The sequence below is a fragment of the Aquila chrysaetos genome, chromosome 20, assembly GCF_900496995.4.
Source record: "Aquila chrysaetos chrysaetos chromosome 20, bAquChr1.4, whole genome shotgun sequence".
Lineage (NCBI taxonomy): Eukaryota > Metazoa > Chordata > Aves > Accipitriformes > Accipitridae > Aquila > Aquila chrysaetos.
Window position 1 is genome coordinate 3,848,634 of NC_044023.1, and position 26,452 is coordinate 3,875,085.

General features: G+C 37.6%; 1 protein-coding gene across 25 annotated transcripts in view; it reads right to left on the reverse strand.

Moving 5' to 3' along the window:
• Window positions 1-26,452, reverse strand: part of ATP2B2 (ATPase plasma membrane Ca2+ transporting 2) — a 441,356-nt gene that overhangs the window by 186,282 nt on the left and 228,622 nt on the right. For 24 of the 25 annotated variants that reach the window (XR_003920764.2, XM_029996153.2, XM_029996154.2 and 21 more), the window contains one exon: window positions 6,063-6,547. Coding sequence is in view for 24 of the 25 variants with exons in the window: in XM_029996153.2 (XP_029852013.1) it covers window positions 6,063-6,261 (199 nt within the window). In the remaining variant the exon portion in view is untranslated. Of the gene's footprint in view, window positions 1-6,062; window positions 6,548-17,935; window positions 17,941-25,531; window positions 25,545-26,452 lie in introns of those variants that run through there. The other variant, XM_029996158.2, reaches the window with a different exon arrangement.

A 26,452-nucleotide genomic window follows, 5' to 3' on the forward strand; every position in this document is an offset into this window, starting at 1 on the left:
AAATCTCCTTGCCTCACATGAGTTATTAACGCACAACCGTCTTGCCTAGATTTTTTCCATCTGTTCGCAATCTTGAAAGACCTACTATGACAATGGTGTTTAATGCAAACTTGGGTCAGACTCAGCGTTTCCCCACAGAACGGAGCAGCAAAGAGCCAGATAAATAATAATCGCTTCAGCGCTTTGCTTTTCTCCGCAGCGAGCGAGCAGGAGCCAGAGGAGCCCCCGGGTGCAGGCAGGGAAGGTGCCGCAGGGGAGGCCCCCACGCACACACACTGCGCGTCCCTTCCCTGCCTCCCACCCGTCCCGGGGGGGCAGACACCCTTCTGGCTCTCCCGGGCATGGCCCCAAAGGTAAAGGCGGTACAAATCCATCCGTCGTACCTGTCAGGGGTTCAGCAACTGCCACAGTAACTTCAAAACGAAGTAGGGTCAGAACCCGCCTGCCTTCCTAGCTAAGCAGCCTCTGACTGAAACAGCCAGTAACTTTGGTAAGCACAGCTTGCCGGGGAGCGGCCAGGGGCATTCGGGGGGGTTGTGGGCACCTGAACGGGCCAGCAAGTGTTTATTGAAGTGACTACAGAAATATGTCAAGTTATCACAAGTTCTTACCAGTTCAACCATGCTTCACGCTGCATGAATAACTAGGTGAAATAGGAGTTTAAAGTTTGTTAGTGGGTTTTTTCCCATGCAAGGTAGGAAAGAAGCGTTGCAAAATGCATCCCTTAGAGGCCTTCGCCGTGCCAATACTGAAGGCTTTTTTCATGGGGAAGGCTGTTTTCATTGTTTAAACCAATCCTTCCATGTGGAGAGAACATGTACAAATAAGGACTAGATGTGTGCTTGGAGTTTGGCTTCTGGCCTGGGTGTGTTGGCAAATTGACCTGAGCTACAAGTCATGTTTCGACACCATAAATAAGGACGAGGAATTAGACGGCATAGCGCTCTGGAGAGAGGATGAGCGGGTCTTCTCTTACAGTGCTTTTAGGATGCTGCTTTGAAGATTTCCAAAGTACTTCAGCTGAGCCTCACGACCAAATTCTTAAAAATCTACTTTAGGAGAGCTGGCAGCATAGCTTGTACAAAAATCATTTCATGAGTAGAATAGTATTCATCCTAACCTTGAATTTAAAATAAGTTAAGAAAATCTTGAACTTACACATAGTATTTGATGGTTTATGCATGATTAAGTGTATTCTTTTAACAACAGCTAAAATGATGCTATTACCAATTTCCTTACTTTCATAATCTATTTTTGACAGTGTGGTTTTATAGATTTCAATCTCTGGCAACCCATTATTTTATATTTCTATTTTAAACTTAGATTTGTCTCAATCAATCATCTTTCATTCCTTTCTCAATTTGTTTCTAAATTCTTTACATATCTGTAGCTAAGTTAACGTATAACAACACAGTGGTGCACCTAACTGAAATTCAGTACGTACTAGCAAGATTAGCTTCAAAACAGAATAGTAATTTATTAAAGGTGTATTTTTATAGAAGCAAGCTTGAGGAACCGAAACTAGTGAGTACTAAAAGCAACTGGTTAATTTTGTTGTATTCAGTATTTCTTCGTCTTTTACCTCGCAGTTAAAATTGTAACGGCTTTTTAGATTGGAATAATGAAAAATAAATACACCTACACAGTTGGCTTAATTGATACTTAGTCCATATCTCCCATATAACAAACTTGCATTTGAAAAGAGAGAGTCACTCATATCTTGTATCTAACCTAACTAAGGGCAGTTATGATGATTAAAAAGTCAAGTTCTACACTAGAAAGATTATCATTTAACTGCTAATTGATACTTTCCCTTGCCATGAAGCCTTTTTACAGTATCCTAAGAGAGCTACAGCTAAAAAAACCCCAAACCTTGCATTTTTCATATTAAAAGTAGGTTCCACCGGCTAACATAATAATAACACATCTGAAATGTTCCCACACTCCACCAGACCGTTTCTAGAAATCTAGCCTATTGGGTATCCACTAAACACCAACAGAAAAAACTTCTCCTATAGTGCTGTAACGTTATCACCAACGTGTAACATCTTTTGGAGCTGCTGCTTCAGGCCTGATCACACAGACATCACCGTGGGACAAGTTTTTTTCTTTATATAAAAATGAAAGAAGCATCACTATACACAGCTTCACTTTTCAGGCACACTGGAAATGACTGCATCCAAGTATTTTAAGCAAGAAATCATGGAAGTTAATTCACTAACATATTCTTACAAGGAATAAATGTTTTTGTAATACGAAGGGAATGCAGATGAAAAACTTACTGTAAATCGGTGCATACTACATAAAATTATGGGTAAAATACAGTTAAGCACTGGAAAGAGTGGATTCCAATCTCATTTGGTATTCATCCAACTAACTCATCACATTTTACCAGCTGTCCTTCATAAGGTATCACTAATGCTCGAGTGGGCCTCAGAGACTCGGATTGCATGGAAAATTATACAACTGTCATCACAGCTCTGCCCAATGGGGGATTCAGTGTTGTTTTGCAAAATGACAGCAAGCTAGATCCTGCTTATTTTCCGTATTACTAGAATAATGAAAGTGAAACTAATCTGAATAAAAATATTTTTAAAGAAAATTCAAGGAGACACTTATTTGTATTTTTTCATATAAAGTATTTCCATAGATTTTGGGGAGGTTCTTTTTATGAACGCTTAAATGGTAGCTTTTCATTATAATATAATCACTTTAATGCAGGAAATCCCTTAGGCATAACTGAGAGCTGGGATCCACACTGCATCTATAGCTAGAAAAGCAATCAAAGAAAATTTAAAGAAGAGACTGAAGCCTTGTAATCCATAATAATATCATGAATTCATTCAGCATGCAAATAGTATTCTACTCAACATTCAGCAGACTTTTAAAGCTCCACACTGAATTAATACATGAGTTCAGAAAGCAATAGTAAGTGTATCTTCACAACAGCATAAATAACATTTGAGTTATGCATGAAGCATCTTACCTTGAGAATTTCAAGGCCTTTAAAACAGAGCTTCAAAAAGGCACTTATACTAAAAGTGATTGATTCTACCAGTCCATAGGTGGTACATCAAATATTAACATGGGAAATGAATTGCTGAGTAAACTCTAAGCTAACTGCTACTTCTTATTTTCTAAATACTGAGGAAGACAGTAAATTCAGGTTACACCACATTTTACCAAATTATAACATGCCTGTTTCCAGGATACATTTGTTATCTCTGTTCCAGTAACTACTTAAGCCATACCCCACAAAATGAGAGACTTCCTGAAAACAAGTTCTGAAAGAGCTACAAGCCTAGGAGGAACCAAATTCTACAGTCAAGTCCTTTTTGCTGTTTCATTCATATTCACCCAGGACTCTTGCTCTGCAAGAGTTTATTTGGTTTATTGAAAGATGTAGTGCCCTGCGGTAATGCTTATTCTGTTATTCCTCATAAAATAGTGTAAAATGTGCAGCACTCCAAACTACAAAAAATAGTGGGGGTTCAGTTAACTGTGCTTCACCAAAAAAGATGCTGGTGGGAAAAGTGCTTTTCAGGCATGGTGGCAAATTATGGGATTTTATAAAGATATTTCATGGGGAATCCACAGTTTGCTGCAAATACCAAAAGATAAAACTCTATGGGAGCCTCCACTATGTATGTCAATAATTTATTCGTAAATCTTGTCTACTTGATGTTAAAATTCCATTTCCATATAAGAAACTATGATGTTTCATTCCTCTAAGAATAGTCATATCTTCAAGAATATTCTCTTCACTGTATTTTAAGTTTCTTCTCTCTGCTTGGATACAAGAAAAGTAATGGCTAGGGGCTTGTATCTAAACATATGCTTATATCTGAGATATGCCTTTAAAGTTTTTCTATTGAATTCTTACAGATACTTTCTCTCAAATGAAAATTTCTGAGTTTGACATATTTCAGAGAGATTCCATCCTAAAAGGATTTTTCCAAGTAAAACAATTAAAAATAAGATGAAAACTTAGTGTGACTGGGAATACCTATTATGTGATCTAATTTAAAATTAAAACCCAGCAGAGTCTTCGTGATTCCAAGGCTATGCTGATTGCCATTTGAAGCTGGAAATGTTTTTCCCTAATGCACAAGTGATGAAGTGCACGTAAGGCTTAGAGGAAAGTTACCTTATCTGAAGTATCAGATATAGATTACTGCTGGAGTCAGCATGCCACGCTAGTTGGATCCATACACTCTGTTCCGATATGAGGAATTAAGTTTCCCTGATGTCACAAATTGAACAGATAATGCAATTAACATTTCCTTTGAAGTTCACATTGACCAGGTAACTGCTAGAACGAGTTGGCAAAACTTTACTGAAGTCACTGAAGTGATCGTGGCTCACACAGACTGAGACTTCAGCTTTGACAGTCTATAAACCACTGAATCCCTAGTGGGATTTTTATAAATCAGTGTTTATTCTGTCATGTAAATATAAAGATCCTGCACTTCTGTCTGGAATTCCCCAGATGTGTCAGGGATCTGTCAGAATCGCTGCATATTCTCTGCAGAGTTGATTCTCTCATGTGCACCAGCTATTAGGCCACTCTCTGAAAGACTGACAGACATCTGGAAACCCCACACGAGTGGCAGGGTCTCATTTTCCTACCTCAGCGCTCCTACTGGGAGCAATCTCCAGGTAGGAAAAGAGGTCCTGAAGGATCAGATCTTTGGGCAAGACTAGAAAATAGGACAGATCTGTTATAAAATGTTCCATTTGCCACTAGTTACTCTAGAATACAAGAGTGCACATGAATGCTGAAGCACTGTCGGAGTTGGCTGCTCATTTTAATACAGAATTAGCTTAATAATCCTTTGCTGAAAAGGTACCGTTCACAGTTCTATAGTTTATAATGCTTAAACAATACTAAGGCTGTATATGATCAAGTGTAGAACCATGAAGAATTTACTTGAAGACTAGGCATTGATAGCTGCTCCTTTGGGACTCTTCAACTAGTGTAACTTATAATGTCACACTATGTGATGCTACAATTGACACGTTTATGATTACACCAATAATTCAAGACTTTCAAGCATTTAAACAGAGGAGGTAACTAAATGATTAATTTAAAAAAGGAGACGATGGAATAAAGCCAAGACTTCTATCTTCTTGAAAAAGAAAATAACTTAAAATGAACATCTTGGCTGCTTTACAAGACAAGATAAGAACTATAGACTCAAAGACTTTATAATTTCCAAAAGTGTTAATATTCCTTGGAGATGAAAATATGGTGATGAAAATAGAATTCTTAGAATTAAAGAGAATTTTTACTTGCGCTAAAAGAGAAAGAATTGGTGAAAAGGAAAATTGCATGAGGAGAGGGAAACATCCCACTATTGTCAACATTCTATGGGGAGATATTTGGGATGAGTGTTGAAAACCAGACTACTGTCTGATGATCAGGTAGAGAACTCCAAAAACACTTAGAAGAACAGATACTGAAAAGTGATGATGCATATTATTAAACATAGGAAAGTAAGGAGTTTAATTATACATACAAAAGAAATCCAACTAATAAAAAAATTGATACAGTCATATATTAATAACTTAAGCAAAGCTATGTATGGTAATACAGTAAGTCAAGATTAGTAACCACAAAATATGTATATATTACATATTGATCTACAAAGTAACATAATGTGTATCTCAAAAGGTTGTTTCATGTTCTCAAGCTGTTCAAACACCTAGAAATTCTTCTGAAGTAATTAGTCTGCACCTTCTTTGCCCCAATATATATGTTAAAGCCTCTTTATAATGCCATAATACAGGTGCTGATTTTTTTTGTCTGCCTTTTAAGGAAGAATTAATGCATTTAGTTGTTTGAATAAACAGCACTTCTTTTATTCTCATGCTAGCTTCAGCTATAGCTAGACTGGTTTTATCTTCTTTCTCTGAAGACTCCTCTTTTGTTTTATTATTGTTGGGAATAATGGCAGCGCCATGAGAATTGTGTTCAGGTTTGAAACAAAACCTCTTTCTTTCACTACCTGGAGAGCACTCATGCAAAGTCCCCTGATTGAACTGAAGTGAAATATGCTTACCTTCTGTTGGTGATGTCTTCAGATGTCTGCAGAGCCCCTCTGTTTCCCCATATGTCTCTTTAATTTTTACTACTGCTTCTGTTCCTCGAAGTTCCATGAGGGAGCGCAGTTCTTGCAGTGTGCACCCAAACTCTCCTGCATGGTTGGCCTCATTTCTTTGGTTCTTGGAATAAAAATCGCTATTTGTCATGTCACCCATTGTTGCTGATTATATTGCTCCACTCGTTATAGTTGATACAATCTTAAAACTGTTTAAAAATTGCAGGAAAGGAATCTTGAATTCCAATCTAAGAAATTAAAAAGAATCCAGTGTGTGTCTGGTGAGCGATGTGGAGGATGCCTCTGGCGTGCAAGGTGTCCCTGACTGACTAGTGGTCCGCAGGACGGCTGCTTTCAAGGCTGCAGACCAGCTGTGCTCCATTCACCATTTCCCATTATGCTGCACCCAAGCTGTAGAATCTACATGGTCATTTCTTCCTCTGGACCTTTGGGAATGAACAGAAAGGACTCATTACAAGAGTGAGCAATAACGCTTTACAAAGGTGATTTCAAATTTATTCTATCATTGCAGTTTGACTTTTCATTTAAATGACAAGCTAGGCGGAAAAACTGTAGAGGTGTCCTGTAAAACACTGCAGGTAGTCAGAGCTAGCATCGACAACAAGGATAACACTAGCTCTGTCTTAGATAAAGCTCTCTACAGCTAAAGCACCAACAGCAGTGTTGCTTACTTTAATCAAGTCCCAAGAGCACCTGCTAAATGAGATGGCTCATGAATATTAATAAGTAAGCGATTAGTCCAGCATGCTAGATGCACCTCCAGTATATGCTCTGGTTCATACAGCCACATCAATCTTTCATCTGACAAGAACAAAGACTCTCTCATAAAGGCTACAAGGTAACAAAAATTAGTTAAACGCTACTAGTTTTCACAATGGGTTAAAGCAAAACTGTTTTTCAATGCAAGGACAGTAAAACTGGTGGAAAAACTAGAGCCACCATTACAAATTCAGAATACATTTAAATACACTACATCTTGCAGCCCTGCCTTCTGTGGAAGGAAGCATACCCCAGAAAAGAGAGAAAACGCTTCAGTGTCTTGGTTTGAACAGCCAGAGCTACGTCTCATACAAGGCAGCTGTTGGGTTGCTTTCCTGCAGCGCTGCCTGCGAGCCCCCTCACCCACAGCTTCGCCTTGACAGCTACGAACGTGCGAGCACGGAGCCAACACACGCAGACACACACAAGTACAGATGCGAGCAGGGTGGGGTTGGCTTTTTTCTTTTTTTTTTTTTTTTTTTTTATCTCCCCCCCTCCCCATGTGCAGTGTTGAACAAGTCACATTTGGACCATCTGGGAGACAGTTGATTACTTGCTAAAACCAGCCTTTAAAACCTGTTTCCCCTTCCCATATTCTAATGAAGTTGGTTTAAATACTGCTGAAACCAGCAATTATATTTGGCACAGAGAGTTTTAACAGAGATTAAAGGTTTCTTTTTGGCCTCAAGCGGGTTAGTGCGAGCACACTATCTAATCTATAGGTCTCAGAATAGTTTTCTCTTAATAAAAAAGATCTTTAAAAGAGCACACCATCAGCGTAATGACTGACAAACCTGCCATAGTCAAAGTGCATATTCTGAACTTTCTACGTACAGTCATACACAGTGGAAACGAGTCCACACATAAAGGACTTGAAACACTTTGGGATCTTCTTTAAGTCCCAATTTTATATTTGTGCAACAATCTCCCACCCACATATAGTTGACATAACATGTAGGCTTGGTATTTCCACTGATCTATACAGCATTGCTATTGGTCTGCATGCAGGAAAGATCAGGCCCGCTGTGTGCATTCATTCCTCTGCCCACAGTGACATTACCTGCTTTGGAGCTGTCTAATATACCTTGATCAATTAGACAAACTGAACCTCTACCAGCCCTCTCATTTACAGATAAAAAAGTCAACATTCCTTCTATTTCTGTGGAAGGGGGGGGGAAGGAAGTACCAAAGTTTCACTACAATATTACAGAATGCAATTAAAATAGCAGCCAACTGCTACGTGCTTCTTCTACCCATCCTATTTATTGACATATATTCTAGCGCTAAGAACTTCTCCCAACCTTGGTTTCACATATTCACATATTGCTTTTCAAGCTCATGAGAAGAGCAGAATTTCAGCACAAAAATGCTGCTTACAGTGAGCAATAAAGAGAAACTGGAAGTAGTAATTAAAAAGGGCCTTTATTTGCCAAGCAATAGCCAAGGAGGAGATATTCTGCTCTGTCAACAACACTCAACCTTCCATGCTTGCATGCTGGACAGTGTTCACAGTATCAGTTCATTTCTAGATAATTCCCTATGTATAGCATGCAGAAAAGACCTTACTCACCACTGCTTTATCTGTTTTTAAACAGGATGGATTAGTATTCTGAAGAGAAATAACATCAGCCTGTAGCATTATTTTGAAAAAAATGCAGGATAGAAATGTCACAGATGTCCAGTAAAACAGACTTCATCCCAAGAGGCACTGAATCACCACAGCCTCCACTGATTATATGCCCCTCCTTTCCTAAAATCAGCATTTCAGACTCTTCCTGGTTTCATCTATGGTAAGTTGCTGCTGACAGTCACATCAAAAAGCAAACTCAGATTTGATCATGAAAAAAGAATACCCAGAAAAATGTTGTGAAAAAATGAGGCATCAATAATAATAATGAATAGCTAAAATAACAGACTGCTATTTACTTCCAGTGGGCAAAAAATAATCTATTCCTAAGATAAGTACACTTCAAGATCCTGAACGCTGTTTAAAACAACCATGATATCCAAAACAAAAACCAACAAAAAAAATATGCCATTCATCTAACACAGAATTTACAGGGCTTTTCTGGTCCTGTGAGCTTTTTAAACATTCCTCTAATAAAATAAAATTGTTCTTAAACTGTTCCATAACACCACAGTGCAAAGACAATTACTAGTATTTTCTGAGGAGAACCATCTACCGATTTCATTAGTGAAGCAAAGTGTACTAAACTCAGTGTCAAAGATGTTTTCTACATGATTTTTCTGTGGGATGTGTCCACCACTCTCAAAGCATCTCTTGACTCACTGTGCCATCACTACACATTAATATATTTGCTTCTATTCTTAGAAATTTATTGTCATTTGTCAGCCACAGCAGGACAGTGTTGTTGCTTTTTAGCATGTTTGAGTCATTTACCTGCTTAATTTTTAATTTCACTTCCAATTAAATATTAATCAATAAACAACAAATATGAAGTTTACACTTCCTTCAGTGCTTTAAAAACAAATCACTCAGAGTTTGTGCTTTTCATGATTCACCTAATGTTATGACACCAGGGAAACACCATCTCACGTTTTTGAAAGGCAGATGGTAAAAAATAGAAAGCACAAAGCATGACTAACATTATTCACCGATAATGCATCTCTCTAATCCCACGGAACAAGATATGCAGGCTTCATTCGATCCTTGAATCTCTTTTATGAAAAGTCCAGGAACCTTGCCAGGGTGCATACCAGGTTAGCATGACTGACACACGACCATCTCACCCTTCCTGAGCAGTTAATATTCCTTTAACAAAAGCTGAGAAATAGAAAACTTGAGACTGGCATACGGCAATATTCCCTCATCAGTGGGGCTACAAGCTTTGCATCTCCAAAATAGATCAAATTACTGGAAATTTAAAGTCTCCTCTACAAGAAATCCAAGCATTGCACTAGGTTTGGGTAAGGGGGAGTTGTCTCCTGTTTTTTGAGAGGGAGGATTATTTTACAAAACACACTCAAAACATTGGTATTTTCAAGATGTGGATATAGTATAGGTGAACTACCAAGGGATCCTGATTTTAAAAAAAAGCAGGTGATACCTGTACATTGTCAAAATGAAGGAGTGACATTATTCAGGAACAATATCACTGAAAAACCCTCATCGATCCAGTTCAGATCTACCTTGATCTACCATACAGCTGTTCTTTTGCCTCACAGGAGCTGCAGATCCAGACACTCTCTGAAGAGAAACAGGCACTTCTAAACTGAGACTTTTTCTAATATGCATATCTAAATTAGGTGAACTGAATTTCATGCTCAGGGTGCCTGCTTCCACTGGTTGTAGGGCAAGTCTGCACAACTAGTTCACAAAAGATATCCCATGACATTTGAATCCCACTGCTATGGTCTAAGCTACCTGGGGAATAACATTTCCAGCAGTCAAAGGGAACAAGACTGAGTAAACCACAAGTTTCAGCAGTAGAAGGTGCATTGCACTGGGGGTGGGAAATAGCCAGGGAGCTCAAGGACTTCTCCCTTTCTTCTCAGAGGAGCCCTGAGTCCCCTCAGGGCCTCCAGGCCAAAATTTTTCAACCTCTTTAACCCAAGGTCTGATCAATCTCTTTCAATCTGAAGACCATCAGCTACGGTGTGCTTCAATGGTTTTAATTTATAACCAAATGCCTCCCAGGCCACAAAGAGCCACCATCCCCAAATCCTGAGAGCACAGCTTTTGACATCATTCTAGCACACGATCATTTCCTCCTCCATTATGCATATCGGTCTCACCATTCCCTATGACAATTTATAGGGAAACCAGTCCTCCGTAGACATGTTCAACAAAAGAGAAATAAAAAACTCCACTAACTGAAAAACTAAGTTCACACACAGTATTACGTTGTTCCTCCAGACAACAGCAGTAGCTTTTAATAAAGGTTATTTCCTTTTATTTATTCTTAATACTTCTGAAACCAGCTTTAGAAATCAGAAATTTGGGTAAAAAAAATTTCTTAAAGTGCAGTTTGAAAACAACACTATGTTGTGGACAAAAAGACAAAATAGCAGCCCACCTAGATTCACTTCAGGTGGCAAAAGACTGCACACACTAGAAAACCTGAGTAAAATAGTATCCTTATTTTTCTCATTAAAAAGTCAGAATATAAGTCTTCACCTTGGTCTGGGATTTTGTTTGTCAAAGATGTCATGGATTTTTGTTGTACAAAAGTACTACAAACTCAAACTATTTGTCGGTGTCCCCCCCCCCCTTCTCCCCAGAGCGGCTGTGTCTTGGGGAACAGGCTTCCATTCCTGTAGAGCCCAAGTCAAATATTTTTCATCTTCTAGCTGCTTAAAGGAAATGCATGCCAATTAAAACAGAAGAAATTTGGATGAGCTAACAGCAAACCTGCTGGGAAAACTATTCTTTGATTTCCCTAATCAGGAAAAGTCTCATCTTGGAAGCTTGTAAATATTTTCACAGTGTGTTAGAATGATTTCTAAGTAGATATCATCACCACGTATTCTGACATCTGATTTCATTTGGAATTCTGTTGGCAGAAAAGTTAGTAGCAAGGTAACAAACCAGATTTCATCAGATCAGAATCACAAGACTTACATTTCACAGTCATTAAAGGTCTGGACAAATAACGGATTCATGACGACTCCAAAAAATCAGGATATATTAATAATCTGACTCTCTAAACTGTTATCTAAGATTATGCTAACTCTGACCTCAAAATCTGATGATGAAGGAATTGCTTACATTACAGGAGGAAGGATGAAAAGGTAATCACTTCTTAGCGGGTTGGCAGAGGCACAGCCAGGGCAGAGAGATCAGCAAACCCAAGTACTATCCACTCATCATGCAACTGGGAAGAAGGCATACAGATCTGGTTCCCCTGGAATTAAACTAAGGGAATTAGCACTTCTCACCCTTCTATATGTAGCATTACTGCCCCACTTTGATTATTATTTGGCTGTAGATATAATGCTAGCTGGTCCCTTGGGACCTATAGAGAACCCCCAAAATAAGGGGGGGAAAAGTGCTGGAAGTGTCACATTTTAGTGAGTAGTATGTATTTAATCAGATTTATCTGTATTCATTGCATTGGAGATACCATTCCTTGATAAAACAGGATTGGAAGCAGATTTAAGGGACTTCTCCCTTGAGTCTGAGCAAAATCATCCAACAGTGGTTTTTTGAGACTACAGTTCCTCAAAGTCTGATGTGACATGTGGGTAGGAACAGGTTGACAACATATTGCAGAGGATGAAAAACTCATGGCAGACCTTTGCAAGGTGAAACCAGTTGAGAAGGAAAACCATAACCTGCTCTGTAGACGTCTCCAGATATGCAAAATAAATCAAGTGTGCCCCAGCTGTACTGCCTTTTACAATTTCTTATTCTTTTCATGTCAAAGACAAAATGTCCAGCCATTTGCGAATATAATCTTCACGGACCAGAATGAGAAATGCATTGTCTATCCAAGCAGCCAACGAAGCTAATCAAATGCACCCAAAGATGCTCAAACTCACACTCTCTTAAAACAAATACTGACTTTGAAGTTTAATTATCAAGAATGCACAAGATACAGAAGGAACAAAGGAAAAACACCATTTGAATATAAGCAGGTTGTCACCTTCACAAGTGTGAAATTTTTGTTTAATACCAGGAAGCTGAGAGTAGATAAAGAAAGAGAAACTGAACTTTGTAGCTAAGTGTTGTCTGAAAATATTCCTGACTTCATCACTACATTTCTTAATGAAATTCAAGTTGCATTACGTTAACTCGTACATAATTCATGATGAGCACACACGAATGATACATTTGTACACTCCATTTACAAAAAATTAGAATTTCTTCTATGATGCTTTATTCAGTTGTTCTTAGACAGAAATATATTCCCCCTGATAATATGATGACATAAAGACAATAAAGGTATTATTTTAAAAATATTACAAAATGAAAAAGGGATTTTTTTGGTAAAAATAAATAAATAAATAAATAAAAATATCAAAGGCAACTAGCTATTACAATCCCTGAAGTAACAATTGTTTCAGTCCTTTCAGTATGAATCCACGCCTCCAGTCAGCTTGGACTTCTTGGACCAGTTTTGTTATCAGCTAGGATAAATAAAAATGATTCCATGCCTCCTGTAAGATACTGTTGATTAGTTGAAGGCAAAAAAGGCACTACCACAACATAAATTTGTATTAAAGGGGCACAAGATATCATTAATTTCAGTTATACAATGAGCTTATTTACTTAGGACTTCTACCAAACAGAATCAAACTCTTTCACAAATTCGCTGAAAATTTTTTTCCATGCTGTACCAGTATACTGAGGGAAACTTAAAATAACAATTGAGAAATAAAACTACCTCCAGTGCCCTGTTACAGCGTACAGTTATTCAGTCTACAATTTGATACAAAGTCTGTTTTCCACCATTACTCATGTAAATGGTTACAGCAAAGCCAAATGAACTACTGACAGGAACAAAAATACTATTAAAGGAATCAATTCAGTCCCATTAAAGTCAATGAAATGACTGTATCAGTGACTTCTAGGGGATTGGATCGGGTCCTGCAGATGAAATCCTGCCTCCTCTGACGCCAGAATTTCACTCTTTATGAATGCTGTTAGTAGACAGCCTGCAATAGGAAACCAAATCATGTTTATTATTGCTCATCGCTGAGCACTTGTCTGAGTTATGAAATATTCCTGGCTTTGCTACGCAACACCATTAACGCGTGCTGACTGCAGGCCCTGCTGTGTGTGACCAGAGGGCTAACCAGCAGTACGTGCTCCAACTGGTACAGAGCCCTGCACGGAATTAGAGATGCTTACTCAAAAGTCATCTCCTACGCAGAGAGATTTTTCTAGTAAAGTCTGCCCTAGCCACAAGTTTTAAGAACCCGCTCTCATTTCTTGCTAGTACTAACATGAAATTTGTTTTGGTTTGCTTTCAGTGATAAAATGAAAGGTTATTTTTCATTAGCTATTTATTCTCCCAAGACTCTAATTCCACTTTGCAAAGCAGTTAATAGATTTCTTTTATTCATTACCTTCCTACACAACACATATTCCTACTCTTCAGGGTTGTACTTCTGGCACTAAACAAAGACCCATTCTACACCTATATAACCTTTAGAAAATTCATGTTTTCATGTACAGCTGCATTGATTTTATACAGAGACTAACACAGCACAGTTATTCCAAGGAAGGCCAACTTCCAAACTATGTTATCAATTTGATTGAAAACACAGCTGGAAGAAAGCTAAGGGTATTCAGGCTACAGATATTCAAATATCATTAAATAAAGTAGATGTGAACAAAAAATCTAAGTTAAATGCTCTCAAAGTAATAGCTGATCAGCTAAGGAACATATCCCAGCAGAGACCCAGGATTCAGCATCAGTTTATGATGATGATTATTGCATCAGTTACAGAGCTTGGGGGGAGGTGGGAGAGAGAGGGGAAAAAAAACCAGCCTTTCTTTAGCAGAAAACACAAAAGATGCATTATCCAATGATGTAGTAGAGAGACCTACTGATCAGGTACAAGCTCATCAACATCATCTCCAGGACAAATTTTTCAAAATTTCTTCAACTGGGCTGAAGTACTTGCCTTTTTTTTTAGCAGCAAAAAAATTATGTAATGCTATAGGCCATTAGAGTATTGACCCAGGGGACAAGGACAAAAAAGCCTATACAAAAAACTGCCCAAACTCACCAGACTCCAATTCAGATATTTTCTTTACTTTGCTTCATTAAAAGCAAATTATTGAAACTTAAACAATAAAAAGATGGGGTGTTCCACATTTGTCCTTTGTTCATGCATTTTACATATCACCAGATTTATTAAATCTAGAATTTTAATTACCACGTGACCTTAACCATCGAGAAGATATCAGCTTGAAGCATGCGATTTCAAGGAATTTTGAGAAGTCTGTGCTTTTACAGTCTATGTGCCTGGTATCTGATTATATCTCATTTTAATCAGCAAATTCTCCAGAACATCTTAAAAGAAATAGGCTATCTAGCTCCTTACAACAAATAGGATCTTCAGCTTGATAGAGATTGATTAAATATAGCTGGCAGTCCTACTCTACCCCACAACACCAAAAATTTTTCGACTCTTATTCAGTCTTGGTTCAGAAGGAACACTGAATTTGGTTCCTAATTTTTTTTTTTTTTTTAGTCTATTACTAATTGTTTTATTATAGAAATATTAACTGGCCTCTCTATCTAATCTTCGCACCTTAAGATGAACTGAGTTTTAATACTATGGTAGAAACCACCATTTCTCCTGATAAGTACACGTATATCTTAACCTCATTTTACCTTCCTTTCTCAGATTTTTGAACAATGCTTTACAGAAACTTTTTATCTTAAAAATTGAAAGTAATGAAGCAAATCTTATATATGTCTGAACCATCTATCAGCCTTTTAATCAATAAGCTACAATTTTTACCCACAATGCTTCTCTAGCCTGTAAATTTTGGAAAACCAAACTCTGAAAGTGCATTGTGTTGTTCCTCTGCCAATGCACGTCTGCCTTCCCGACACCTACCTTGGGGGCTGCATCAACCCACTAATTGTTTTGAGAGCTCTTAAATGGTAGCAGAAATATTTCTAGTACCAGTTAGAATTTTGTCGTAACAGTAGTCTCAAAAACTTAAAGGAGGCCAGAATTTTATTATTTTTTAAATAAGCTGGAGATAAATAGAGGCCTTTTCCTGCTTTAGATGGAAGCAAGAAGACCACATCTATACTTCCAAGGAAGCACAATGGAAGAGCACTCATTAATGTGAAATATAATTTTGATGGATTAATTTTACTAAAAAGTTGACAGGTATCATGTTTTTCATAAGTATGGATCTATAGGATAACAGAGAGAATAAAAACTGAGGAAATCCGTAACTGGTCAGCTGCAGCAAAATACATTTTGTTGTGTTCTGAACTCTGGAGGTTAAAGGGCCCAAACCAAATCTTGCTTGGTCAACTGGCATTTCTTTACATCAGCTCAAATTGCAATGATGAAACCAGAATAAAAATTGAACCTATGTCAGCAAACATGCTATACAGGTCAATGGGTTTTGTACCTGGTAAAAAGTTAGTGCTTCTTAAAAAGAAAAGAAGATAGAAATTACATCCAGGGTGTGGAAGTCCCAGTGGCTGACTATTTTACTAAAAACACCTGTTTAAATAGCAATATTCCTGGTATGGTTGATTACTTAGGAAGTATCACAGTTTCTTCTAGAACCGACTGGAAATACTTTGCAACACATACAATTTACAGACAAGATTAAATCGAAACATTTTTCATAGAAAAGACCTTTCCTGTTTTAACATCTAATTCCAAATGACTATAGTATGATCAGCGTTGACACTCACATCGCTAAGAAAGAAGTTCAAAATTCTACATAACAACCCAAGGGAAACCATTCAGGGAAAAGAAAAACCAAAAAAAATCTGGACTTGCTATGCTGTTTTCTCTGTTCTTCTATCAGCATCTATCATACAAATCAACCAAACATTAGCAGTGAAAAGGATTAGTTGACTACTGTTGGCCATGTCACTCAAAGTGAAGAAAATCAGAGCATATTAACAGACCTTTAGCCAAAAGACAGGAGAGCCACAGCATGGCCATACCAAAATGGAATCAGATTGCTCTCTTGAGCCAAAAATGCTCTATTTCAGCCTTATACATACAATAATGTCTTTTACCTAAGAGTGGCTTCAAAACCGATAGCAGAGAAATCCATGTTTGCAGGGGGAGGTACTCCCTTCTTACATGTTTCAGGGGTTACTCAAGAAAAAAAAATCCTTTGCTAGCAGTGGGGCCAGCCAGTGCAGAGAACAAAACACAGTGGCAGCTGAAGTCAGACATCGTTAATGTCAGTCAGCAGTTGGCATATGACTGTTCAGCAGATGAAATGCTGGAGCATGATACAGATCTCCACAAGAAGCAGCTGGCCCAGGGAAAGAAAAAAAAAAAAGGGGGGGGGGGGGGAGAAGAAAAAACAAACAAAAAAACCACCCCAAACAAACTTACAATGCAGTCTGCATTTGCAGTCCTATCTTCTGCCACCTTGGTTTCACGATTAGAAGCATCTTATTATACTATTAAGTAAAGATATAAAGCCATGAAACTAATACTGAAGCTTTTAGTGCAGCACCATTGGTTGTTAATGAGATTCAGAAAATCCAGCTTCCACGCAAAAGAACTATAAGCAGAATAATGAAACAGGAAGAACACAAAATACGAAAGAAAATCATCTGGTTGTTAAAAATACACTATATTGTTATTTAATGAGTAAATAGAAATATATACAAGTGGAATTGGAACACACACATTTTTCATATGCACTATTCCCATAATGGCTGTAAAAGAAAACTGCAGGCTATAATCTATTTTTCTGAACAAAGGTATTTTTTGGTTTTGTTAACAGTAAAAAGAACTTCTGTGTCTTTTTCTTAAAAAAAAAAAAAAAAGCCAAAAGATAATTTTTACATAAGATCAGGCTATTTTGCTCTTGAGATGGGATGCAGTTCTCTAAAATGAGAGCAAAGAGACCAAATTATAACTAACAGCTGCGTTTGGTGCTATAAGGACCAAAGACAGATTTTGTTGTTGTTGTTGCCTGCGTATTTCAAGGCAAGAGACCAGTTCCACTTTGCCTGGATAGAACACAAAATGGTTAAGCACAGTACAAGGATATTAGCCGTCCTGAATATTTTAATTTTGTTAGGCAGGATTTTTAAGCAAATAGCTATTCTTAGACAACACATCTCATTGAACAGGACACATAAATCCAGGAGGTGCCAGTCGCAGACAGACCAAGTGGTCTACTCCAACTATACATCACTCAAACATGACACCACTGCTACCCATCAGTACAATACAGATCTGCAAAAACTGCACAACTTGTAACAGCTTTCTCTTAAACTCAGATAGTTCTTAAATTCATCCTGCTTCCTATCGAGTTACATCAGTCACCTACAAGGAAACAATCCATGCTTTCTTTGTGTCTGCTCCTCACACACACTTGCAAATAGCAGTATCCTGTATTTCTCACTCTACACCTTCCCTACATACCTGGGCCAATCTCTGTACTGTCTCCCTTACATCAGATGCCCGGTTGGCATGCCGTTCCATCGCCATTCAACTTCCAGGAGTCAAGTACCCCAAACTGAAGCAGTGCTCCTCTCCAAAGGAGAAGATGACTGTTCCACACTGGACATGGCCTGTTCTTTACCCTCTTGATTTCTAATGAGAGTTTTTCACCTCTCTTTGACTTACCTGATCATTTCCCGCAGATATACAGTTCCTCTCTATTTTTTTACAGTATTGCTAAGAAAATACAAGACAATTCCTATTACACTGCTGACAATACTATTGCATTCTTCTTCTGTTTTGTTCGTACCTCTAAATTTCATGAGGAATTATGTCAAATCATATAACTGCCTTACCTACCTCTTGAGATCAGTTAACTAAATGTATAAAAAAAAAAAGCCTATCCTGCTGCATGCCTGTACATTGCATAGCATGCCTAAACATACTCACATATGCCTCAGAATTCTAAAGCAGCATGTGAAAGTATAACTAATTTAAAATCAAACTTTAAGAGGTTATAAATTACTGAAAAATGAAGCTACGAGTTTTTTAATTTGAAAGGGGGGGAATGACATTAAAGTACACATATTAGAATTAAGTTCCTATGAAACTTCTCATCTGTTTAAATCTCCTTTATGCCACTGAACTCTCAGCACATCATTACGCAAGCACCAGAGTTAAGAAAAATAATCCTTTAGCTTTCCTACATCATATGGAAATCAAGTTATATGGTAGAAGACAAAAGCCACCTTTCTTCAAAAACATATTTGTATTGTGTTAAAAAAATCCACATAAATATTTTTTATAGTCACACCAAAATGCCCAGCTTTACAAAATTTCACTTTAAAAAGCTGAAATTACTTCTCTTTGCTACTAAACATAGATCCAAACCTTGACAGCTTTGAATTCCAGCTTCAAACGCAAACATCCTCAGCCATAAGCATGCACAGATTTTGCAGGTAATATAAAGTTAGAACAATATCTTGCAATTGAAACTATAATTTGGCTGGAGTGTCCTTCCAGGTTTTCAAGAGTACAGACAACAAAGCTGGAAGAGAGCAAACAGTCATCTAACCCACCCCCACCTCAAAGCAAGGCCAAGAGCCCCTCCATCTCTCCTGGCTTTCAGGGCAGGTTGTTAGCTGGCTTATTTCTATCACCTGCCACAAAACCAACATGTGATTATTCTTCTCTTTAATCAGGGGAGAAGAAAGGAAAGCATTCATATAAGATAGAAACTAACATCTATCATGAAATTTTTAATCTATAAGAAAATCAAAATAAACATATGTTCTCCACAGTGATTTATAACTACAAACCTCTTAACCGCAATGAAATAGAAGCAGAGCTACTGGAGAGATAAGTCAGCACCACATAAATCCATGTGAAAGGATGAGAGAGAAAAAAAAAAAAATCCCCGCAGGACTCAGTTGTACAATAGAAACTGTCAGCCAAGGTCACTCTTAAGAAAGAGAGCAGCCAAAAAGGAGGTTTTAAATCTCAGTGGGCATTAGCTGAAAGACATACACTGATGTTCTGCAGTGATTTTAAATAGGGCATTCACAAAGGATTAAAAGTATATCAGTCAACTCCATCAAAATACCAAATTTTTGCTAGACGCTCCCTGCACCGATTATTCTCCCATGCAGACAATCAAGAAGTTATTTTGGAAAAGAAATTACAAACTACAGTTTTACAGAAATCATAGACACACAGTGTATAAACATCTCAGCCACAAAAATGGCATTGCTCCTTTCTACTGAAAACATCCGAGAAAGATCAGAAACATATCACACCACTGGAAGAAAAAGGAAGGAGCCAACTAAACGCACTGCATTAGAGTTGACAGACTGAGGAGCTGGTTGCAGAGGGAAATCATCACCACTTGATTGCAACTCCTTCTAATTGGCAAAAAAACCACAACACCTGTCCCATGGGAAGGCACTTTCTGGACATGCGTATGTATACAAAAGCTGACACATACCAGGGTCATTAATCCTAAAAATTAATCAGAAAGAATAAAAAGAGTTTGGGGAGAGAAACTGCAAAAGCAAACTGTTCTTTACTTTCAGCTTTAAGGAAAGCATTAATTTGAGCAAGTGGTTTTGAAATAGAAAAAAAAAAAAATCACTCTTCCCTCAAAAATGTGTATGGTACAGACACTACTCTTTTTCTGCTTCACAGCAGCAACATTTGGAAAACTACTTAACCTTTCTATTTTTATCTGGGTGCATTCAAATTACCAATAATGTACAACATGCTGTAACAAAACCACTGATGTAGGGTATAATTTTCCCTCAAGCACATTATCCTAGCTGGTGGCTCAGAAAAATAAGCTGATAAAACAGCAGCAGACATCAATTGATGGATAAAAAGTGATCACAGCTATGTAGAATGTTACTGCCCAACCTTAAAATCATACAATTAGCCCCAAAAGATAAGCAGTGGGACAGGACATACTAACAACCATACATCATCTATGGGGTCATCCTAAAAATTCTCCTACAAACACGTTTTTAAATAGCCCATCAGATTATCGCCTCATAATTTAGCTATTAACACACAGATTTATTTTAAAGCCATCATCACGCCTGGTACTTTTATTAAATATCTTCTTCCTTGTCAAGTTCAATCGGGATCTCATCCTAACCATGATGAGCTTTTAATTTTCTGTTCTATTAATAGCAACTTAAAAATAAAATGTTCTCCTTCAAAACTATAAAGCTGTAACTTTCTTTAGGAGCTGCAAGGGGGAAGAGAGATTAATCTTCCCACTCCACATTTCTTAAACTACATTAGCTATCTGCAAATATGAAAAAAAAAAAAAAAATCAAGAGAACAAGTAAGAAATAGGAATTTTCTCTAAGAATACCCTAACTATAACTCTATACAGGGATTTATCATAGCTACAGAGCAGTAATAAGGAGTAATCAACATACAGGAAATAAATACTTTAAGAATTTCCATGTAGGTTCTGAATCATTCTCAGCAACTCTCTTGCCAGTCATCAATAGGTAATAGATTAATTAATGACATAATTAGCTGCGGGATACATAGACTCCTATCCAGCAAAGCCCTTCAGCAGATACTCAAATTTCAGCACAACTGGGGTCCTCATTAACTCCCCAGCAAATGAGGGAAGATGGAAAGTTAGAGATGAGTATCATGGCACTTTGTGGCCATCTGACACGTAAATCAGATGGTTCCAGCTGCTTTTCTTCTGCTGCCTCCTTCAAGTAATGGCAGAAGGAGAAGGGACAGACAAAATCGTTCACAAGCACACTCTTGGGTCTAGTACGGATACCATTAATACAAAGTACACGTGCTGCAGCACTCACTTTTCTCATCGTCTTGCAGTGCTGCTTTTACTTGCAAGAAATTAAATCAGTAATATCAAGTCTTAGGCTATCATTGAAATCGGAGAGCCCTAATACCTGCAGAAAAGCAGCAAGTCAGTAACTTCAGTTCAACGTCCGCTTACACCAATGCAAGACAGGCAAGAGACTAGCGTACGCAACCAGTGCTGGAGGGACGTGCGCTTGGGCTTTTCCACGTGTCTCTGACCTGCCTAGCTTCCCAGTTTGCAAGCTGCCTAGTTCTGCTATGCAAACTGGTATAAAAGCAAGGCACCGGCTTGCTTTGAGATGCATTTTCTGTAACTGTCTAAATGCTTGTGACCTTTCTTTTAGGATATGGGCCTTGCCACAGCTATTCAAGCCTATCTTTATCTAAAGATTGGAACGCTGAAATGTGTTTTAATGAGGGATAAACTGAGACCATCTGGATGTCTCAGCTGCTACAGAGCATGATTGTTTGCTGATTTTAACCGTGTCTCTTGCAGAGAACATAGACCTGTGTTGCACAAAGTGCACTAGCTCAGCTTGATTTCTCCTTGTAATCAAATGTGTTGATCTAAAATCTATTTCCAGCAAATTACTCGTCTGTTTTGGGAACAACTCCCTCCTCATCTCTTAACCACGGTGATGGGGATAAGCAGAGACAATTGAGTTGAAAAGGTATTTTCGTAAGAGGCTGACAGCGAGCATTCTCAGTGAAATCTTCCATTTTAGAATATGACCACCATTTATTCACAAACTACATAAAAGATGCCAAATTTTTGGATGTTGTATTAAGATATTAAGACCTGGAATTTTCTTTTCATTTTTGTTTGTTTTTTTCTTTACACACATTTGGTGTAAAAAATTTGGTAATTAATTTGTCACTTTTGTATGGTGTTGGCATTAGGTCAGTTTGCATTTCTTTATGTACATTTTTCAATTGTAAAGCTATACTGAGTACTGGATAACTACACTGTTATTAAACTGAAATATATAATCTGTTGATCCTGTATATGTTCTCCAAGATAAACGATGACTCTATCTGGGGAGGCAAAGTAGCAAAACTACTTTTTTTCTATTCTTTTTTGTTAGTTTAATTTCCCATATATCCATAGAGCACGGTCATAAAAGTGGCAGCACAGCACAGATGGAGCAGCGAAAGCCTCTTCCCACAGCTCCATAGAGCACTGCCTTTTTCAATATTACCTAGTTGTCAGATAAGCATCTTAGTTTTACCAAACTGCACCATTTATCTGCAATTACCCAGCAATTTTAGCTTAGCATAAATCTATGATGCTACCAAAGGGGGGCTTTCCACACTACCTGCTGCTCCTTTCTGCCAGCAATGCTAATAAGTGGCCAGCAGTGAGGTGAAAATATCAAACCGCACTTTTATCTGCCAGCTGAGGTCTACACCTGATCATGCAGACTGTAATGCTATGATTTCAGTCTCTCAAGTTGAAACTGTTCTACTTTGTAGGACAAAAATGAAAACCACCATATAATTAATAGTCCCGCAAAAGAAAGTGTGAAAATAATTTTATAGACTACTAATTAGAATATTCTCTAGACAGCTGAGAGACTTCTGCTCAATTCTCAAATTAAATAAAATGAATAGGGGACTGAACCCAAACTTCCTATGTTCCCACTGATTTTTCCACGTCAGAATACTACAGGCACTAACGCTTTGTGAAACACTCCAAATTCTAAAAACTTTAGCAAACTTCATAACTACTTTTCAAGAGACCAAAATTGGGTTTGGAGGTGGGGGGTGTGTGTGTGTTTGTGTGTAGGTGTGTAATGACTTCCACCAAAATAACTCAGACAACATGCACCATTAACAATTTTAGATTGAAACATTCTCTTTAAATTAGTTGAAGTGCTGTTAATTATGCATTCACCAGAAATGACACCTTTAACTTCAGATTCCAAGCAGATCTGAAAAATTAAAAGAGTAAAACCAACAACTGTTCTTGTAAGTAGAACTACTCCAGAGATACTGAGATCTTAGGAAATTTAGCATATTTTTAGCATATTTTTTCTTCACCTTTCTTATCTAAATAACGTTTCTGAAAAAAAAAATGGTACTCTGTTGATTATACCTCTCAAAAAGTGATCCAACACAGAATGTTCTGGCTTTTGACTATAAAGTGATTATTTGAAAATTGAATCAAGTCTTGTGTTCATTTCCTATCAGAGTATCAATAAATGCCTGAAGGGAATTTTTGAAAGAAGTATCTTGAGACATTGGGAAGAAATACCCCCCCAAATGCCAAGATAGATTGATTACTCCCATTTTTTAAGCTACATCTAGTACCAGAGTACATTGCTTTATTGATTTGTTGGGCTCTTAATTCTTTCAGGCATAAATGCTGCTACAGAAAAATCAGTCAGTTACTACAGTATTTTGATTTCCACTTCTAAACCAAAATGGTTTTGGTAAGTCTCTGAATTCTCCATGTCACAACTAAATTTTTAAATTCACCCATCATGAATGATCATCACAGACTTACTAGAAAGCCATGTCACTTAATCTGACACCAAGTCCACAAATATTTGACAAGTAAAGGATTCTAAAAGAAATGTATTACATCATTATAGATGTGGATACATCTACAAGTGAACCAATAAAATTAAATCTCTCCCTCTACAGGTAGAAGTGGTAACAAGGAACTACCCATATTTCATCACAGGTTCTGCAAGATCCATGTTAGTGTTGAACATGTCTAAACATAGCTAAAATCAGTAATATTATTAATCATCTGTAATATGTTGTGTACAAGGTGTGCCAATTTAACACAATTAAGTCTTAAACACTGGGATTTCCATGATTAATCGTAGAGCACTGGGTGACTCCAACCCTCTGCATTGACTTAATACCTGAAATCTGCAAGTAAACAAAAAATGTAATCCAGTTGTTTCCAAGGTTTTCATACTAATCGACTCCTATATATTTCCAAGAGAAGCAAATTCACACCTCCTGACAACAGATTTGTTTTTCTTAGTTATGTTTTGTGGACCCATCTGAAATAATTCACACATCAGAGACTTAAAATCACTATGCTTCTAATAATTTTAAGCAATCTCTGAATCTGTTTTTTAAATCAGAAATCTTGCAGGGATAATAGTCCCTGCCACAGTCTCCAGAATAATGAAAGGAAATTGTCAATTCAACAACAACAATCTTTGCATGTTTGAATACAACCCCTAAAAATAAAAATGTAAGCTTATCTCAGAAAATTAAGCAAAACTAATCAAAACATAACCCACGTCTCTGATTTGCACGCACCTAACCCACATGCTATCACAAAATGCATATCTAGTCAGCTCCTGATTTCAGTAAGCAACTCAGCCAGGCTGTGGATTAACAAGATACCACCTCTTGCTACAGCCTATTTAAACCTGGTGCTCTCTATGTAAATCAGTGCAAAGGTTTTATAGGTGAGCATTTTAAATAAACACAGCGTTATTCACATATGTTCGTGTGTCTATTGTTTTGCCGCCTTTGAAAATGAACAGAAAATATTTCCTCAGATGTGTTCCTTAATAACCTGATGTTTATCTTGCTTTTTGTAACTTCTTGCAGGAACAAAACTTACCAAGTTCTAGCATAACCATTTTAAAAAATACCTACATTCCCACTGGCAAAAATTATTTTTAGCACTTGGGAGTCTGCACCTGTGGAAATACAATGACTAGAACAGACCCATTTCCATTTCTGTAACAGCAACTCAAGTGACCTTCAAGAAATTATACAGATAGTAAAAATGTACATCTATCATCTAAACTTATTTAACCATTTTTCTAAAGCTGCATTTCCCCAGTGCCTTCCTGCGACTGTCAAAAGCGCGTACACCTCATTTTAACAGACTGAAAAACATTCTTGTAGCACTCTGTGTACTCACGCTCTTCATTTACATCACAGTCAAAACGCAATGACACAAGAAAATCTGTGTGTATGCTCCTGTTTATCTGTTTCTCTGGTTGACCTGATCTGCCACTTGCAAGCACACAGGAACGACAGCTTATTTTCTGAATCTGTTTACCCCACTGTCATTCAAGACGTAGTACGATGCCTAAATAGGCAACAGTCAGATTAATATAATTGAGGATGCAGTTCAGAGTAGACAGGAAGTCATGCTGGAATTGCAAAGTGCTTATTCTCTTATGATTAAAACATCCCCAGGGTTCTATCAGTGTAAAGATGCACCCGAATCAGAGATGCACAGAAGCCAGGGGACCAAAAGATGCGAGATTTTCCTTTTCAGAATAGCTCACCAGTTTGAAAGGAAGAAACATGAATCACGCAAAGATAAGTTGCCATTTTAATTGCGTAAGAAACTCTGGTGCATTTGTCATTTCTTTTGACAGATTTTTTTGCCAGAGTCACATTATAACCAGAGCTAAATTTCTATTGCATAAGACATTTCATGCACCAGAATGAAATCCCAGCACGCAGATACAGAAAACCTCTTAAATAGCCTATTTTCTTTTACTCCAGTGATACATGCCTCTCTGCTATGAAAAGGAAATAAGGAACAAATCAGTGAGTGAAAAGGAGTTAAAGTCTGCAGCACCATAGGACTGACTACCAAAACACGGATTTCTTTGTACTAGCATCGCTATTCACAGTACAGGAAAAAAAAAAAAAAAAAAAAAAGCTATGCAGATTACAGGTGGCATCCTCCTGTAGAGATTTGAACATCGTTATCACAGATGGCACAGTAAAAAGTAGAGTAATGTTCCCGGTGTATCCATTTTCCAAAGTCTTTCAGTCCATTTTCACTTAAGCCATTTAGTATCTCAGCACTACAAATCTGAAAGAATTTCATTTTGAATCACTTGTCCTCACTCACAAATTGTCAAGAAAGTCTGCAGAATAGTAACACAAAGAGTAAAGATTCAGTGGTGGAAAAGGGCTTATCAAAGTATACCATACCATTACATGCAGTGTTTCACAGGTCTAACAATGTCTGAAAGCAAATGTCCATAGGCAGAAATGCTGTGCTGCAGCTAGAACTGCGCGACAGCTGCATCTTACCAGCTGATAACCACTAGCTTGGCGTTAAAACTTGGTACAATGATTTAAGTGACATTTGCCCTAGAAATGAGCCCTCCAACTCATACTAAAGCACACAGGAGTCACCA